At 42.1% G+C, this 19817-nt stretch overlaps 1 protein-coding gene across 3 annotated transcripts in view; it reads right to left on the minus strand.

The window, feature by feature from the left end:
• Nucleotides 1-19817, minus strand: part of FRMD3 (FERM domain containing 3) — a 155469-nt gene that overhangs the window by 6933 nt on the left and 128719 nt on the right. For 2 of the 3 annotated variants that reach the window (XM_035565303.2, XM_035565304.2), the window contains exon 13: nt 18248-18369. In XM_035565303.2, coding sequence (XP_035421196.1) covers nt 18248-18369 — 122 coding nt within the window. Of the gene's footprint in view, nt 1-13218; nt 14109-18247; nt 18370-19817 lie in introns of those variants that run through there. The other variant, XM_050716443.1, reaches the window with a different exon arrangement.

The raw sequence follows: 19817 nt of genomic DNA on the forward strand, positions 1-19817 counted from the left end.
CTACAGCCATTGAGAGCGTACAAACTGACTGACACTGGACCCAACAGTATATGACCATCAAGAGGTAAGAAAAGATTTGGGATGATCTTTCTCCTAAGCATACTGTAACAGCACGTATTGCTGGATCATCAAACCACACTCTGGATCTATTTCAGAGTGCATGCATTGAATATGAAAGCCAAATTTTTTAAACACTGTAGCCCAACACTAAGCATCTACATATATATTTAGATACAGAAGTACAACAATTTTCTTTTCCAAGGTGCTTTTCACTTTCTCTTAATAGGAGTAAAAGGTAAATTGAGACACCTCAGTATGGATTAAAAGACCTAATTATAACCTCCCAAATTCGAAAATCCTGGCTGTAAGGCTCTCTATACCTGCTTAGATGCAAGGTCAATATTATATCTGTTTATCATGTTTCTCATCATACAGAGGACAGCTGCACCTACTCCAAAGAAAGGTCACCCCAATTTATGGTTCTGAGCCTTCTCTCCTTCCCCAGAGTAAATTCCAGTGTGCATAACATGCATAGTGAACATAAACAAGAAAGATCATATTAACTTCTACAAACATTGCTTTTTTCTCCTATAGCTGGCAAACATTCTTTCACTGTGATCAACCTGTAGATAGAAGGCAGCAGAGTAACCTTTTCAGATCAGTGTTTTCTGAGGGGACTGTATTAAAATTGCAATGTGGCACAATTCCAAAGTGTATATCAACTTTGTAGTCCATTATTTAGCTTGAGCTGATAACATATAAGCGACACAATCAGAGGAAGGCACACACAAAACTAAAACAATTACTACTGCCCATCATTCTTACCCATGCTCTTTCCCTAATACAGTGCTAAAAAATTAAATGAATAAATCATCCTAATCCATAGACTCAAAGCAAGAGAAAAAAATGTATTTTCAACTATTTTACCTGTTGTTAAACCACATTAAATCAAAACAACATTTTATATCAGCTTGATAAAAGTGTAAATAAATGTTTTAATATAAATATATGAAAATTTAGAGTGAGCATTAGTTGATGCTGTTGTAAACTCATTTGATATTTAAAATATCAAATATCAAAAGCTGTTATTCTTTCATGTTTGTTATGACACTGCAACATTTCTCAAGTCAAGGCCTGAGGAAACAATTAGCTATTAATCAGGGTGAAAGTAAGCCCACAGCAAAGTTCCAGTCATGTTACAGTACACGTATATGTTGGGCCACTCAGACTTTGATGATTTCAAATGACACAAGTGCAATGGCATATTATCGCTTTCAATGCTGAGATGTCTTATGCAGGCATGAGAATATCACGATAAAGGACCAAAATTCAAAATTTTTCTAGACAACAAGAAATATTCCACTGACACAAGTTTAAGGAAGGAAAAAGGTTTTCAGATAATTTGCTTTTAGTATATCCTTTATGACAAGCAGTTATCCAAAGTAACGAATCCAGGTTTAAAACAAAAGTTCCTCAATCTTCCAATGGAAAGAGAGAACATAAAACATAAAGTAAGCCTGAAGCCAATATCCTTTAACTAACTCTACAAGTCTGCTGCAAATGCTTTGGTCTTATTCACACATAACAATTACTTTGCTGTCGATCTTGTAAGGCAACAATTTGGAGATGGATTTTGAAAAGTTTACTGTTTCTTTAATAACAGTTAATATTTATATAACATTCAGATTTAAAGGAATCTGGCTTGAGTATTAAATTATATTTAAGATCACTTCTTTTCTTTCTTCATTTTTTAATTTTATCTGCAATTTACAGTCCATAGCTCAAAGATTTAATACCTATTACTGACATATTAGGTAAATCACCAAAAGAAGCATGGCCAGCAGGGTAAGGGAAGTAATTCTGCCCCCTCTGCTCTGCTCTCATGAGAACCCACCTGGAGCACTGCATTCAGCTCTGGGGCCCCCAACATAAGAAGGACATGGATGTATTAGAATGAGTCCAGAGGATGGCCATGAGGATGATCAGAAGGCTGAAGTGCCTCTTCTACAAAGACAGGCTGATAGGGCTGTGGTTGTTCAACCTGGAGAGCGCTCCAGGGAGACATTATAAAGGTCTTCCAGTATTTAAAGAGGGCCGGTGGAAAATCTGGGGAGGGACTCTTTGTCAGGGAGTGGAGTGATAGGACTAGGGAGAATGGCTTTAAACTAAAAGAGGGCAGGTGTAAATTAGATATAAGGAGGAAATTCTTTACTCATAGGGTGGTGAGGCACTGGAACAGGTTGGCCAGAGAAGCTGTGGATATCCCATCCCTGGAGGTGTTCAAGGCCAGGCTGGATGGGGCTTTGGGCAACCTGGTCTGGTGGGAGGTGTCCCTGCCCATGGCAGGGGCTTGGAATTAGATTTAAGGTCCCTTCCCATCCAAATCATTCTGTGATTCTGTATGATAAATAAGACCAATGTTACTTCTTACATATCTACAGGAAAGACTTGCTATACTTTTCTGGCAACTGGACAAATTTTACAGAGCCAGAGAGATCTCATTATACGAGTCAAAACTCAGTACTTCCCTTTCACCAAATACTGGGATTCCTCCAAACCTCTAACTTGCTACTGCGGATGGGAACATGAACAGCTGAATAAAACACAAATTTACAGTGGTCATATGCTGTGAACACGAATATGTAAGAGGTCTGACATAAATGTTGCCAGCAGCTAGTGTCTCTAAAGGAGCCAAAAACAGCAGCTGAGGATTCACAGGCTGAAGGGCAGCCCTAACTTCCCTGTTCTTAAGAAGCTACAGTTGCTGGGAATACAGCATTCCAGAACAATGTGTACTCTTATTAAAAAAAATTCAATTTGTCCCTTGTCTTGTGGCTGGATATACTGCACATAGCTTTACTTACCAGACATGCGAACGCAATTACATATCTGTAAAAGGCCTAGGACTTTTACAGGGAGAAGGAACAAGTATAAAGACTTCCTTCTTTTAAACAGAGAAGTGAAAAAACAGATACAGTCCAGAAAAAGGAGAGCAAATGGACTCTCTGCTGGAAATACTTTATATGAGTGTGTAAAGAACTACGTTTGTCAGGCTGCAATTGGAACAGTTCCTTCCTATGCCTTTCACCACTTCCTCTAGAAATATTGCGTACGCCTTACTTAACTTCATTGCAGACATAATTCATATGTACTATTCATCAAATGACTTGAAGGAGGGGGTGACTTTTTCACGTGAACAGAATGCATGGAGATCACAAAGAAAACATAGGAAAGGGAAACAGAATCTAGAATTGCACTCAAATATTTCCTTGCATCTACATCAAAGCAAGATCTGCATCACAGCCCGATGCCCAGCCCTCAGAAGTAGGAGGCCATACCCTACCCACATCCTGTGCTCAGATAAAACACCTAATCTGGCTTTGCAAGGAGAGTAAATCAATGACAAATTTTAGTAACTCCGTTTCAGGCAGTGACCTGGCAATCTTGATGGCAGTTCCAGTTAGTTTTATTCTTGCTGCAACTTGTAGAAGGCAGTAAAGTTCTGTGAGGACTGCTCACATCAGGTGCAGACACTGTAACTCTAAGGCATCACAACTGGCCCCACAACTGCACTGAGTCACAGTGTTCAGCTAATGCCACAGTTTGTGTGGCCCCCAGAGGCTTCTGCTCTGCTCTCTACACCCTGCAATGCACACCCGAAGTGCAGAAATAAAAGCAATGCAGAGCATGCAGTACAGCAGGTTTTCTGAGGGATACTGTCTCTAGCAACCCTCTGCCCTGGAAGGAGCTCACCCCAGCACTGCTGGCCCCATCCAGAAATAGGATTTAGCAGTGAAAAGGTTAAGGTGAGTAGCAGGGAAGGAGAAATGTCCATCCTGGAAACAGGAATGAAAGAGGAAGATTTGTCTGTCAGCAGATTATAGAAAGGGGAGGAGCTGGTGAAGAGACTGCAACCACTGGCTCTCTTGCAAAAGGCCAACAAGAGCAAGGCTGCAAAGAACTGGCACCAATGTGAAAGCTTAGCACCTGAGAAAAGGACAAGTGGGACATTTCAGCAACTCCACTGAGTTAGAAGAGCACTTCTGGTACAAGTCAGCGTTGTTCTGAAATGGTTGCATGCAGAACGGTGCTGTCCCAAGGAGTTATGCCTTCCCCTTCTACACAAACTAACCACAGTCCTTGGCTTTATATGCTGATATACAGATTTTATACCCGTATACACCAACAAGGCTAACATCCTGTAAACAGTAGCACAACATCAAGGTTTATAAGAATCATCATAGCCCCAGTGCACAAGTCCATTATTCGACTGGCATCTAATACAAGACATCTTGCATGTATGTATTAGGAGACAGCATTTAACTGAGGAGCATGAATGCAAAATACACGTAAACAGTAATGCTTTTTCCATTTTGCTACTACTTTTTGAAACGAGGGAGTTCAGTGCATTCCCACAGTTACTAGAGCTTTCCTTGAGTGGTAATGTTATGAACCAGAGCCAGCCAGGAGCTGTTGCCACTCAGAGACAAGTCACTGCAAGAAGCAGGTTCTCCCATACCTGAGATGCTTGCTGCTTTCTGAATTTAAATGTTACAAATATGACAATACTCTGGTCTTGGCCAGAATATCGTCAGTTAATTCTTTTGTAAATACCCGTTTCTGAAATGAAGATTCAATATCAAGGCATGATTGTATACAAGTGTGTAACTGAAATCTGTCTACCCATGTATGCAAAAATATGAAAAGTAAACGCTATCACAGAAAGCATGGAGAAACAAATTTTGAAATGCCAACCTTCATTAAGGAAGCAGAGATATATAGATTGATGGGTCGACGAACCCATTTTTGGAAAACAAATTATTATGATATAAAAGCACATAAAAATCTTAGTTGTGGTTGCTATCCAGAGCAACATTGAATACATTTTGTTCCTTGGGTTCCATTCCTTTTATGTATAAGGAAAAAAAATCAAGCTCCTTTTTTCTTTTCAGTATATTATTATCACTCAGTACTAGAAAAATAACAGCAACAAAGTTATGGTCTGGCAACACAAGCCACTCAATCACAGTAAAACTAAACTGTATCAACTACTGTATTCAGTCAATATTCAAAATATGCTATCAACCTATCTGCTAATTTAAGAACTGTTTGGTTTGTTAGAAATTACTATTTTTTAAAGTTTTTCTCCCCCTAAGTTGAAAAAACTGCAAGGGTAAAATTCCAGTCATTCATTCATTAGCAATTAGTGAATTAGTCCACTGTTTCAGCAATATATTACAACAAATCTCATTTAGGTTTTTTGTCATTCATTCTCCAATCCTCCTGGTCAGTAACTTATCCTTATTCTCTGCTGTACCCAATGTAGTATTTCATCATTTTCAATACAGTTTCTTTCCAAGTGACTAGTACTAGCACAACAAACTATGGAAAAAATAAATAAATAAATAAATATATATATATATATATATATGAGTAAAATAAATTTAAATTTACCAGCCCTTCTGGCTGTGATCTTGGAGCCATGCCGCAGTAATCGAATACACACTTCCTTGCTACAGTGGTTAACCATCCGTAAATGAATGCTTCTCTTGGTTTGGATTTTTACAAGGCATTTCACCATTTTGGCTATGAATCCGTGGTCTCAAAGTCTTGTAAAGTCTCTACCCATACTGTCTCTGACCTTTTATTGCATTTCCACTGAGTTTTAAAAGACTAACTCAAGTCCCTCTCAATGAATCAAATGACAAGCTTCTAACATGGACAACAAAAATATCCCAGCAGGGAACAGAACGAGACGTTATTTTTAAACATTTCCACATGCCTCATAACGTACAATACGAACTTCCACAGCATCCAGCTCAGTTAGCAGTTGCTAGCATAACAGCTGAATCACACACACACAAGCATAAAAATATCCAAGGCATCAAAACACAGTGCAATGAAACAAAAGGCCAGAATTTAGGGACTGTTTTTCACAGAACAAACTGACACTGCAGCCATTATTTTTCTAAAGAGCTTTAATTTGATAACTGATGTCAATTTCCCCAGTGCTACCCGGAAAATACTTGGGGAAAAGGTAGAGTTACAAAAGGAAAAACCCCATGGTATGCTTAAAAGCCTCAGTCAGATGGGAAACCAATGAGATGAAAATGCTTTCATGTCAAGCCTAGCATCAAAGCTAACCTGCTTGTGAATAAACAAGAAGAGAAAAAAGTTTGGGAAAAATGTCTCTCTGCATATGGGCTCCAGTTCTCAGTTGTGGGTAACTGTTGAATGCCTTCACATTCACCAGAGAGAAGTGTTGCTTTAGAAGGCTGGCCATTTCTCTGCTCCTCTGCAGAAGGGATATGCAGGATCCTAAAAAAGGCATGACACATAGATGCTGACTGCTGATAACTTGCTCCAGCTGGAAGCTGGAATGCAACCACGTGCACAGTGTCATGCTGTTCCAGTGGGAAAGGAGTTCTTACCAGGTTCACTGAAGCCACAGAGAGAAGGGGTGTATGGGGAGACATAGTCTCTCACTTCCCCAAATACTTACCTTTAATTTTCGTACTGCTTGAGTCTATTATCTGGCATCCCTGTTCTCTCTGCACCATAAAATCAATGACACACATGCAAATACATGGGAGATAAGGGAGGAAGGGGAACACAGTCCTGCAAATGTGTGCTCTCTCATGAAAGATGTCTACTTCGATGGAACTTTTTGGAAAGTGTCTTTGTGGTGGCTCTCTTCCTCTGCCTCCCAGGCCCATAATATGAATATGCGGCAGTGCTCATTTTCAGTCCTTCCTCCTGCAGGGCAAATGCTCAAACACAAGGAAAAGCCTAACTGAGGACACAAGGATCACCTGGAAAAGGCTGTAAATGACTTCCAACAGAAACACATTCATGCGCGTAAATACATGTATATCATTTATGTTTTACATAACCATGTTCTTATAAAAAAGAAATGACTGAGATTTCAAGACATTTCCCATCAATACCATGTATACAAAGCTAAGGGCGATTTATGCTGAAATACTGTAGCTGAGTCAGCAACTCTTTGTCTTCACTCTCTCAAGGTGCAAGTAAGGAATAGGCTCTGTTTCTGGAGACAGAAAAAAGACTTTACATGACCTGGCACTGGCAGTGAATCCTGCATAATGGTTGGAAGACACTTTTCAGCAAAGATTTTTCAGAAGAGGAGCCTGTTTTCCTCCTGCAGGGCTGCCTGGGACTCTTTTTTTTTTTTTTTTTTTTTCTCCAGCAGACAGAAAGGAAGGCAATAACACCAGTGTTAGTAACTATTTGGTTTTGCAGCTCTGTCCACTCTCCTCCTTCCTAAGATGCTGTTCTAGACTGATACAGCTGAAATGCTAACCACTGGCAGAAACTGCGTTAGAGAGACCCTTACCATTTAAGTAGAGTTTCAGGGTAGGTTGAAAACAGAAGATGGTTCTGTAACTTCTCTTAAAATCAAAACAAAGTGTTTCAAAAAGGAAAAAAATAATCCCCTCCCGAAAGCAAAAAAAACTATGACAAATAAAACATTCTTCAAAGCTGATACACTTCCCATGCCAATGAAAACAGTGAACAGGTGTGATGGTTTCACCCTGATGGCTAGCTAAACTCCAGCACCCTGCCTAGCTCCGTCCCCTTCCTCATCAGGACAGGGGGAGAAAACACAATGGAAGAGGGCTCAGGGGTTAAGAACAGGCAGATCACTCATGAACTACTATTAAGGACAAAGCAGACTCGGAATAGGGAGATTAATATAATTTATTGTCTATCACTAGCAGACTAGAACAGTGAGAAACTAAATGCAAACTAAAAACACCTTCCCTTCATCCATCCTCTTCCTTCTCCTCCCCCTGAGCAGTGCAGGGGAACATGGAATGGGGGCTGCAGTCAGTCCCTGATGCTTCGTCTCCGCTGCTCCCTCACAGTCCCCCTCTGCCCCTGCTCCACGTGGGGTCTCTCCCACGGGATGCCGTCCTTCCTGAACTGAGCCTGTGGGGGCTGCCCAGAGGCAGCAGCTCTTCAAGAACTGCTCCCATATGGGTCTGTACCATGGGCCATCCATCAGGAGCAAACTGCTCCAGCATGGTGTATTGGGTTTAAGTGGCTGTGTTTTGGTAGCAGGGAGGCTGCAAGGGTGGCCTCTGTGAGCAGAGACCAGCAGCTGCTCCATGTCAGGTCAGAGCTAGCTCCAGCCAGCTCCAAACGGGACCTGCTACTGGCCATAGCTGAACCTGTGCACAACTGTGGTTGGGCCTCTGGGAGAGCAGACTGAAGAAAGGGAAAAAAATGCTTCACAATAGCAGCTGGGAGAGCAAGGAGTGAGAACCAGCCCTGCAGCCCCCAAGGTCAGTGCAGCAGGAGGGCAGGAGGTGCTCCAGGCACGCAGCAGCAGTTCCCCTGCGGCCTGTGGAGAGGCCCCTGGTGGAGCAGGCTGTCCCCCTGCAGCCCACGGGTCCCACATGGAGCAGATCTCCACGCTGCAGCCCGTGGAGGAGCCCCCGGTGGAGCAGGTGGAGGTGGCCTGGAGGAGGCTGTGGCCCATGGAGAGCCCCTGCAGGAGCAGGCCCCGGGCCAGAGCAGGCCCCAGGCCGGAGCTGCAGCCTGTGGAGAGGAGCCCACACAAGAGGATGGTAAACACCTGGAAATCTGAGAATTTATAAATATGATAAAGGAAAGATGGCAGAGCTCATTGCCATTTACACTAGGTATTATCTTGGTTTGCTTGTACGAAAAGCTGTTTTCAGACCTCGTAGGGCTATACTATATGGTTAGAGACTGTAAATCCAAGTTAATTTGTTGAACATAGACATAACAACACATACAGGGATCTTAAGATCTCCTGATTCCACAACACACTTTAGGAAACTCCCAGAAATTTTAAGTCAAAGTGCACAGTAGAGGAACTTACAAGGAGCAGACTTTATTCCATAAATGAAAGAATCATCATTAAAATTTACCAAACAATTAGTACAAAATTGTTATATATGTGGCCTGAGCTAAGGATGCTCATTTTGGCCTCAACTAAGTTTAATGAAAAATTAGGAAAATGTAATTATCTTGCTGTCCTGGTTTCAGGTAGGACAGAATCAATTTTCCTCCTAGTAGCTGGCAGGGTGCTATGTTTTGGATTAGAATGAGAAGAGCGCTGATAACATGCTGATGTTTTAATTGTTGTAGAGCAGTGCTTACACCAAGCCAAGGACTTTTCAGCTTCTCGCTCTGTCCTGCTAGCGAGCAGGCTGGGGGTGCAGCAGGAGCTGGGAGGGGACAGACCCAGGACAGATGACCCAAACTGGCCAGAGGGATATTCCATACCATCTGACGTCATGCTGAACAATATATAGGGGTGGCTAGCCGGGGTGGGGGGCCGGCTGCTCGGGGATAGGCTGGGCATCGGTCAACGGGTGGTGAGCAATTGCATTGTGCATCACTTGTTTCGTACACATTATTACTATTAATACTATTATTATTATTATTATTATTATTATTATTATTATTATTATTTTCCCTGTCGTAATAAACTGTCTTTATCTCGACTCACAGACTTCACTTTCCCGTTTCTCTCCCCCATCCCGGAGAGGGAGGGGGGAGGGTGAGCGAACGGCTGTGTGGTGTTTGGCTGCCAGCCAGGCTAAACCACAACAGTCCATTTGGCGCCCAACGTGGGGCTCGAAGGGTTGAGATATCGACAGATTTGACCAGAGTGTGTTAAACTAAAATTGGTATAAGTATTCGACCTGCTTAATAGTTGCTAGTCACAATGTTGATTGCCTTAATCTCAAGTCTGCTGTGCCTGTTTCCCAAATTGAGTTTTATAGCATGTTACTTACTGTATGTTCTCCCTGTCGTGCTGTTTATCCTTTCCGGGCCCTGGTTTAAGATTGTTATGGTACTGTGTGGTGTAACGATGACTTATGAAATGATGAGATATCTGGTCATGACTCTAACCTGGTATTTGTACTCAGCACTGTTGTCGACTCTATACTTCGGAAACCATATCTCAGAAACAATTAGCAGTTACAACTATTGCCTTTTTTCATCAGGGAGTCAATCTGTGGAGGGGACAGGGGAAGATATTTTTTCCTACCTGTTCACTCTCCCTTCCTCCTTCACCACCCTCTTATCCCCCGAGCTAGTTACGGTAGCTCTCCAAGCTGTTGAATATCCTTGGGATACTCAGACCAGCATGTTCTTGTTGTTATGTCTCCTGAATGCGCTTCAGGTTTTGTTTAAGGTTAAACAACTACTTAGGAATCTCATCCGGAGATCTGTCTTGAGGCGGGATAGTTGCGAGTGGCAGGGAGTGTGGGAGGATATGGGCAGGTTTCTAGAGCAGTGGGCACCTCCAGTGTTTTGGACATTCACCCCTGAACAACTGCAAAATCCTAAAAAACTGGTAGAATGCTTGAAAAAAAGGTGTCATGACTCTGGCAGTTCCAAAGTGACACAAATCACTGTGGCGTGCTGGGGTCTGGCTTGTGCCTATCGAGCTGCAATTGATGCTACTATCAACCTAGTGACAGACCCTGCGGCCGTTCAGTCCCGGCTCCTGCAGCCATTCCAGCTCCAGCTCCCGCAGCCGTTCCAGCTCCAGCTCCCGCAGCTGTCCCGGCTCCAGCTCCCGCAGCTGTTCCAGCTCCCGCAGCCGTTCCAGCTCCAGCTCACGCAGCCGTCCCGGCTCCCGCAGCCGTTCCAGCTCCAGCTCCCGCAGCCGTTCCAGCCCCTGCAGCTGCTCCAGCTCCCGCAGCCGCTCCCACTCCTGTGGCTGGGTCAGAGAAACGAACTGGAGCAGTGCAAGTTGCCCCTGCACAGGGTACTCCAACCCCTGTGGCAGACCCTGTGGCTGGGTCAGAGAAACAAACTGTAGCAGTGCAAGTTGCCCCTGTAGAAAAGGTGAAAAAATGGTATAGAGACTCAGGTCGTTTAGAACGCAGAAAGTCTTCTGCTAAGTCTGGGTGTGGAGAAGACGGGGCTGGGCCATCAAGTGTGCAGGAGGATGAAGATGAGGATGAGGATGTCAGAAAATCAACAGTAACTACCCAAACCCTATACCAGCGTGAGCTACGAGATGTGCGAAAAGATTTTGGTCGCTGTATAGGTGAACAGCTTGTCACCTGGCTGCTCCGGTGCTGGGACACTGGAGCCAATGGTGTGGAATTAGAGGGCAGGGAAGCCAGGCGGTTGGGATCCCTTGCTAGAGATGCAAGCATTGACAAAGCAATTGGAGATGGAGCACGATCTCACAGCCTCTGGAGGCGTCTCCTGTTAGCTGTGAAGGAAAGGTATCCCTACAAGGAAGAACTTGTATGTCTACCAGTCCAGTGGACCACCATGGAGAAGTGAATTCAGTACCTGAGGGAATTAGCCGTACGGGAAGTAATTTATAAGGACCTAGACGACGCACAAACATCCACAGATCCAGATGAAGTCCAGTGTACTCGACCCATGTGGCGGAAGTTTGTACGGAATGCGCCATCAACATGGGCCAGCACATTGACAGTAATAACCTGGAAAGACGGTGAAGATCCCACAGTGGGTGACATGGCTAAACAACTCCGGCAGTACGAAGGAAATCTCTCCTCTTCCCTACAGGCCTGCGTCTCGGCTGTGGAGAAACTCTCTGAAGAGTTCCACCAACTTAAAGAGAATTTATCTTCCCCCGACCTGAACAAACCAGTGGCCACCAACTAAAAGAGAATACTTTGGAGAAACTTTTTGAAGAGGTCCACCAACTTAAAGAGAGTGTATTTTCTTCCCCACCTGTACAAACCAGCGTCTCGGCTATTAGGGGTAAACGTGCATCCGTGCAAAGAAGACAATATGGTGGGTACACACCCCGCGCCACCCTGTGGTTTTACCTACGTGACCATGGAGAGGACATGAGAAAATGGGATGGAAAATCTACTGAGACCCTAGAGGCACGGGTACGTGAGTTGCAAAAGAAAACAATCGGGAGAAAGGGGTTCTCTGAAAAGTTTGCTGCTACAACTTCCAGCAGGCAGTCTTTTAAACACAGAAACGAAGATTCTGACCAGGACTAGAGGGGCCCTGCCTCCAGCCAGGGGGAGGAAAGGGACAACCGAGTTTATTGGACTGTGTGGATTCGATGGCCTGGCACGTCTGACGCACAGAAGTATAAGGCTCTAGTAGACACCGGTGCGCAATGTACTCTAATGCCATCAAGCTGTAAAGGGCCAGAGCCCATCTGTATTTATGGCGTGACAGGGGGATCCCAGCAGTTAACTGTATTGGAGGCTGAAGTGAGTCTAACCGGAAATGAGTGGCACAAGCACCGTATTGTGACTGGCCCGGATGCTCCGTGCATCCTTGGCATAGACTATTTTAGAAGAGGATATTTCAAGGACCCAAAAGGGTTCCGCTGGGCTTTTGGCGTAGCTGCCTTAGAGACAGAGGACATTAAACAGTTGTCTACCTTGCCCGGTCTCTCAGAGGACCCTTCTGTTGTGGGGCTGCTGAGGGTTGAAGAACAGCAAGTGCCAATCGCTACCACAACTGTGCACCGGCGGCAATATCGCACCAACCGAGACTCCCTGATTCCCATCCACGAGCTAATTCGTCAACTGGAGAGCCAAGGAGTGATCAGCAAGACCCATTCACCTTTTAATAGTCCCATATGGCCAGTGCGAAAGTCTAATGGTGAGTGGAGACTAACAGTGGACTATCGTGGCCTGAACGAAGTCACGCCACCACTGAGTGCTGCAGTGCCGGACATGCTAGAACTCCAGTACGAACTGGAATCAAAGGCAGCCAAGTGGTATGCCACAATTGATATTGCTAATGCATTTTTCTCCATCCCTCTAGCAGCAGAGTGCAGGCCACAGTTTGCTTTCACTTGGAGGGGAGTCCAATATACTTGGAATCGGCTGCCCCAGGGGTGGAAACATAGCCCTGCCATTTGCCATGGACTGATCCAGTCTGCGCTGGAGCAGGGCGAGGCTCCTGAACACCTGCAGTACATCGGTAGTAGGTTTAGTAAAATACACAGTCGCTGCAAATTTTTATGTTGCAATGAATATCTGTCAAGCACACATCCTTTATTGACAGACAGCTACTAGTACTGAATAAAGGGTAAGAGCTCCTCATACACAACTCAGATACATAGACATACATCTTCAAAAGGGAAAAAAAAAAAAACTTAATGTCGTCCAGCTCAATGAGGACATCTAAAAAGCATGGAACTCTCTGGGGAAGCAAAAAGTAAGGAGCATGAATTTTAACCAGAAGGAATTTAGAAAGAGTCTGTATAATCGACTACCTCTTTTCTAAACTACAGTTTGAGGTAGACCAACCAATCACTGAAGCATGCTATTTCCACTTTGATTGCTCCAAACGCAAAAATTAATGTCACCAAGAAAATAATTCCTGTTTGAAACCTGAACACACGTATATGGAATTACTTAGAAGTTTTCATCACATAGCAAAACCACACCTCTGAGTCTTAGAGATACTATTAACATAATATATATTAATGTGTATTAGAGATATAGTTTTTAATTTGAGGAAGTGAACTACTCGTGTGAAGCCTTGCTTGCAGCTGGTGCTGAAAAATCCAAAGACAATACTCACCAAATTCAAAATAATTGCCAGGTAATCAAGACAAGAACTAATCTACATTACGAAATCAGTGAAAGAAGGCACCCACACAATTACTACAGCAACACCAAAAGAAATCTAACGTGTTCAGTTGCACTGTGGTGAAACATATTCTACAGAATAGGGAACATGGAAAGAACCTAATGGTTCTTTAAAAAATAAACATCTCAAAAATGCATATTTTTTTCTTTCATTCATTTCATTCTTTCATTTCTGTCATTCTTTCACTTCTTTCATTCATTTTTTCATTTTTTTCTTTCATTCATTTTCTTTCATTTCAAAAGTGAACATTTTTGAATGTTCATTCAAAAGGAAATAATTTGGCCATCTGTGACAAAGATAAATTTTGCAAACACACTCCTCGATACAGGTGAAACTTGTGTAGTAGAGTGTCTTCAAAAGAACGTCTTTACATTTCAAAAGGTAAAAATGACCTCTCATACATGTTAGATTCAGTTCCATGTGATAACTTTTATGCAGGTCAGTCATTTTATGCTTTATCTGTACACTACCATACCTCTTTTCTGCTCCTAAGAAAGAAATCAAGAGTCAATAACAAGGAAAACATGAAGAATTTTAAGCAATATCCACGAAGATCTGAGAACTGACTTGCAAAACCTAAGGCATTAGGACTTCAGATTAGTTTTCCAAAGACAGACATATCAAAGTGGAGAAGGGAAGCACATACTGCAAGAACTTGTTAGAGGTTTGAGAAGCTCAGGTACTAGAACCATACAAAACCAGAGCAACATTAGAGGGAGAGAATCAGATGTCAGAAGCTGTGATGCTAACGCATAAAACAGCTATTAAAAAAAAGTCTGGAGTTTCATTCAATTTTTGTAAATGAAATACAGACGTCAGACAGAGTATGAAGCCACAGATCAGGCCACAGAGAAGAACAAAAAATCAGTGGACAAAAGAACAAAAATAAAATGTTCAGGATGTCCAAGGACAAAAAAGGGAAATATTACCATTATTTCTGGAGATAGTTCATTTCCTTAGAATACCTCAACAAATATGTTAGAACCAGGTGGAACTAAGTTAAAGAAGACAGAATGTGATTAAAATGATATAAAATGTGTAGTCATTACCAGAAAGAAATCTATAAAAACATTAATCCAGAGGCATACTGTTTTCTTTTTTTTTTCCCTGTAAAACCTGAGAAATCCTGAGAAAATCACGTCTTTAAATAATTTTAAAAAATGCATTAGCTATAGTTTACTTCAGCAGCAAGTCAGCAGCAAAATACTGACAACACATTTTTTAAGCAAATCTCTATTCTTCTTCAGGGCTTTCATAAAAATCAAACAATTTAATTGATCAACAAATTAAGAATTTCTGGCTAGTTCTTGATGCTGTCACAAAGCAGTTGAAAACTTAACAAGGAATAGTAGGGTGATGATTGGGCCAGATGAACTTGAAGGTCTTTTTCAACCTTAGTAATTCTATGAAATACATCATCATCAGTCTTGTAGCTCTTCTTAACCCCATTTGCTAAGACAAATTTGGGTACTACACATTGGGCTTGGCATCTGAAAGTGACTGCACCATCAGTGGGGCATCAGCTCCTTGATCCTGAATCCCAGTTCTGAAATCCACTGACATTTGGGTGTCAGTGTCTTACACAGAAGCCAAATACTATATACAGCTGACATTGGCACACTTACTGTCTAATTTGGTAAAAGAGATACTGTCTGGTGTCCAGCCTCTTAGCTAATACAGCTACATAATTATGATTTTAAAAAGGAAACAATTATGCTTAAGTAAGAATTCCAATTCAAATCTGTTTAAGTTCGTAATTGGACACCTGTGTACAGCCTCTAAGGGCAGAATGAAGAATTGCATCTTGAGCAATGAGACATCAGCAGACAAACTCCAGATATTTTTGCTGCCAGTTTAACAAATGCCTGTTTTCAAAACCTCTTACATAAGAGCTAACTGCTAAAATAACTACTATAGTGGTGTTGCAGACATCTAGTATCCTTCTTCCCACAGAGAGCAGTTGTTTATGACCATTCTTTAGTGAGCATACACTTTCTTATATGTCAGCAAATCCACTGGACAATTTGGGATTTTTGGAAGACTGTTTCCCTTCAGCATGACAGATGGCGCAGATTTGTAAAGTTGACATCTCATAAGGAAGGATGGCTAGGCTGTAGTTGCTTTTTAATATTTGGTTGCACTGTGGGTTGTTTTTGTGTTTTTTGTTGTTGTTGTTGTTGTTTTTTCCCCCATCTGAAAGGATTATCCTAAGGATAACAAGGCAGGTTGCTCAAAATCCCCTACAAACTCTGTTAGCATCATTTCTGATTGACTTGTTCCCTAGCAACATCAGAGTAATTGACACAAAATCTTCTCTCTTACCCAGCAGTTACTGTTCATTCAGTTTCATACCTTCAGACACAGCCAACTCAGAATTAATCTCTCCAGCTGCTTAAGGAGCAGAGATGCTTATTCAAGACAGCAATTAAAAAGGGTAACGCCACAATCATTGTATTTTTGGCCATGTGATTTGCTCATAATATGTGAAGCTGATATAAAATTAAGAACAAATAAGTTTTGCTCAGTTAAAAGAGAAAACTATGCACTGCCCTGAGTCTGCCCAAGGCATGCTGTGGTGACAGTGCTGTTGTCAGCCTTGCCGATGAGCTGCCTGGCCCTTCCTATGCAGCACAGTGCAGCGCCGTGTCAAGGTCTCTGCCGTCAGCAGCTGGAACATCACACGCATACAGGCACACCTTGCAGAAGTATGTGCATGGGTGCTGGAAGCTGCATGAGCCAACCCACACAGCCCAGAGACAGCGGACCTGCCCTGCAGCCACCTCTGGCATGGCTGCACTGTGCTCAGCAGCATTTACAGGCACTTTGGAAAGCCCCCAGACTGTCTGCCCCAACCTCAGGCCCCAACATCTAGAGAGATGCCAAGGCTGTTTTACATGTGTAGCACACTAATAAAGTCTGCCAGTGTGGTTCAGTCAGTCCCAGGACCAACTGCCTTCCCTCTTCCTGCTGACAAACTTTTGCTCCTGCCCTTGCGCTGAAAAAGCACTTTGACTGGCCCTCTTGATGAGCCTCTTAAAGGTTGAGCCAGCAAGAACTGGGACACTGCACAGTTAGGGGTTGTCTTTTTATTATTATTAATATTTTAAGTCCTTGTGTCAGCTCACTAGGTGATTAGTGCTGGTGCTAGGGAGAAGATGGGAAACTACAGCAGAAGGACGTATGAGTGCATGTGGGGAGGTTGGAGAAGGACCAGCATCAGTGTCCGAGCTGCAAGATCAGCTTAAACTGCAATCTGAACAAGTCAAGCTCACTGCAGGGTAATACCGTACAAGAGCTAAGCACTGTTACATAGCAGCTGGTGGTATTTAATTGTACATACATAACATTTTCTACACAAAATCCAACAACAAATATTTGTATTGAATTGTAGAAGTAAGAACAATCTGCTCACCTAAAAGGAAACATGACTTTCCAACTTATGTAATCTATGTATTTGAAGCATAGCCACACTCCCTGGTGAGCATACAGCAATGATTAGTCAGCAGTTTCCAGAAATGGATTTCATTGTTTAGGGTTGTAAGTACAGCATAAGCAGCAAGCTGTTATTACTCTTCAGTGGTGGGAAATGCCTAGCAGGAACACAGTAGCTTGATACTTGGCTGCCAGAAAGTGAATTCTCACAAGATAGAGGTATGTCAGAGCAGAGGTAAATAAGTAACTGTTAAAATTAACTACCTGTCATCAGCTCGTACTAATAATAATTATAATCCAAGTACACAGACAATTAATTCATCCTATTCTTACAACATTTTGTGATGAAACTCCAAAGAATGAACAAAACAGGATTTCACATATGACTACTGTGAAATGAAACTCAGAACATACGCCCATGGAAATAAATTCACTTGCGAAACACTCAGCTTTTCTGTTTCCCAAGAACTGACCATAATAAAGTAGCAGTAAATGTTGTATTTCCCAAGGTCTGAAGCGATTCAATTATTATATCTCAAGTAAGAACCACTGGTAGATTTTGTTTAGTTAGTTGGCTTCCTTTTTATTATGAACAATGCAATTATCCTCACTTAAACTGGCTAAGATGTTCGTACCATTATTTGTAATGAGTGCATTTTGGAGACAGGCATTCAACATGATTTTTAAAATATCATGGAATTAACACTTGGAAATCCTTGTTATACAAAATGCATTTGAACTGATCATCAGATAACATCTCTTTTTATCCATAGAATTGAAGTAGTAGAATCTTTTTCCAAGCATTAGAACAGCAATTAATAAATATAAAAGGGAACCAAAATGAACATGATATCTAGCAATAAACTGCAGTTATTGGTTAATAAAATGGTCCTATATTGAGATTATTTATTTTCTGTTAAGTTCCTTTCACTTCACAATCACAAAAAGGATTTTAGAAACAGAAACTGAATAGCATTAATTTTCCTCACAGTGTACTTTGCATGAGGCTTGTGCACAATTCTTTGAGCTGGAGGTCATTTCTCAGTGTGATGTACAGAGCCTTAATTGTGTACTCCTAGTGGAAATGATTATTTTTTTTCCATATCCCTGAGTCAGTAACACACCTTTATATTTTTCCCATATATTTTCTAATACATACTGTTAGCATTTGCCAGGAATCAGGTAAGTGACTCACCTTCATCTAAAGGAACCTCTTCCTCCTCACATGGAGAAGGAAGGAGAGGCTGCAGAGGTTCCATATTAATTATGAGTTGCTTGTTCAGAGAGGGAGAGCTGCGACTCTGGGTAATGCTGGCTCTAAAAGAATAGGGAAAACAGGATCAATTTATTCACATGGAAACAACTACGGTCATATAAACACATCTCACCTCGGAATCATTTTACAATTATGATAGGCCTTGAGCTCTGCACCCTGCTTTCAGCAACGTTATGTTGCACCCTTGGTCGATAAAAAACTTTTCAATATCTGAAGCATAAGAGAAGGCTTTGTGCTGATGGACCTCCTTTTATGAAGCCTGGCTCCTTCTCATCTCATGCAGTATTAGTGTTTTGCTCCTCTCCACACCACACAGCAGACATGAGTACTTGGCCTCAAGGAGTGGGAGGGGAGGGAGGATACAAATCATTTTGCTGATGTTATTCCATTGCCTCTGGGACTGGTTGAAGGATTTGTTGCAGCTTGAGCACCACAGACTAAAGAATAAAGCTGAAACAACTCTATCCCTGTAGTTAACAGATAAAGAGCTTTCATTCTTATGCGCCCCAGACTTTGTCTCTGCACCATGCCTCCAGGTGCTCAAGCTCATTTTCTTTCTTGTCTTTCTTGCCTCTAACAGGCTTTCCTGGTAGCAGGTGTTGAACTTTCTCAGGAAAGTGTAAGGAATGTTGTTGAATTGCTTCAGTCACATGGCTAACTAGCCTAAAATCGTATTACTGAGAAAGTAAAATGGCTGTTTAGAATAAATTACTTATCTAGGGCGTACATGACACAAGCCTGAAGCAAGAATCCTACAGTAAATCCGAACCATCACATTTAAAAATACTTATTTCTGACAAAAACAAAAGGAAAGAGGATTCTCCTTGACTTCAAATAGTATATAGCTTTGAATTCACTATAGTGTGGGAATACTGCTCATGTTGTGTTCTCTTCATCCATCTTCAGTTTTCCCCAAATTAGTCTCTGTCTTAAAATCACCGGTGAAAGAAAAGGCAGCAGACCCAGGAACAATGCTGAAGTTTCACAGAATACATTCCAAGTTTGCACAAAGACGACTTACAATAACACACACTGATAAACACGCTGAGTAAAACACCTTTTGCAAGTCAGAAGAAGGGACTGAATGTTGCTGAGGGTTTAGGTAAACTCAGGACACAGATGTCCTGCTCTAAGTCACTTTACATGTCAGTAAATACCCTGGAGATAAACAAGCTTTCTTGCTCAATTGCCATGATTGTTTATTAACATATACCCAAAGCAATATATGTCCTCATTTGCATTATGTGAGCAGTCACTAACAATTATTTAGTTTAAATTTTCACTGTCCAGAGAAGTTTTCCACCGACATGACTGTAATTACTGCAGGCTTATTGTGCGGCCCCTGATCTTTGTGCTTGTTGAAACAAGCTATCCAGCAATTCCCAAAATGGGAGTTGTGCCTGCTAACGCCATAAGGCTCCTGCTCATTTACAGGGATCCCTCCTTCAGGCATGCTTTGGAAGCAAAATAAATTAAATCACTCAGTATA

The sequence above is a fragment of the Cygnus atratus genome, chromosome Z (assembly GCF_013377495.2).
Source record: "Cygnus atratus isolate AKBS03 ecotype Queensland, Australia chromosome Z, CAtr_DNAZoo_HiC_assembly, whole genome shotgun sequence".
Classification (NCBI taxonomy): domain Eukaryota; kingdom Metazoa; phylum Chordata; class Aves; order Anseriformes; family Anatidae; genus Cygnus; species Cygnus atratus.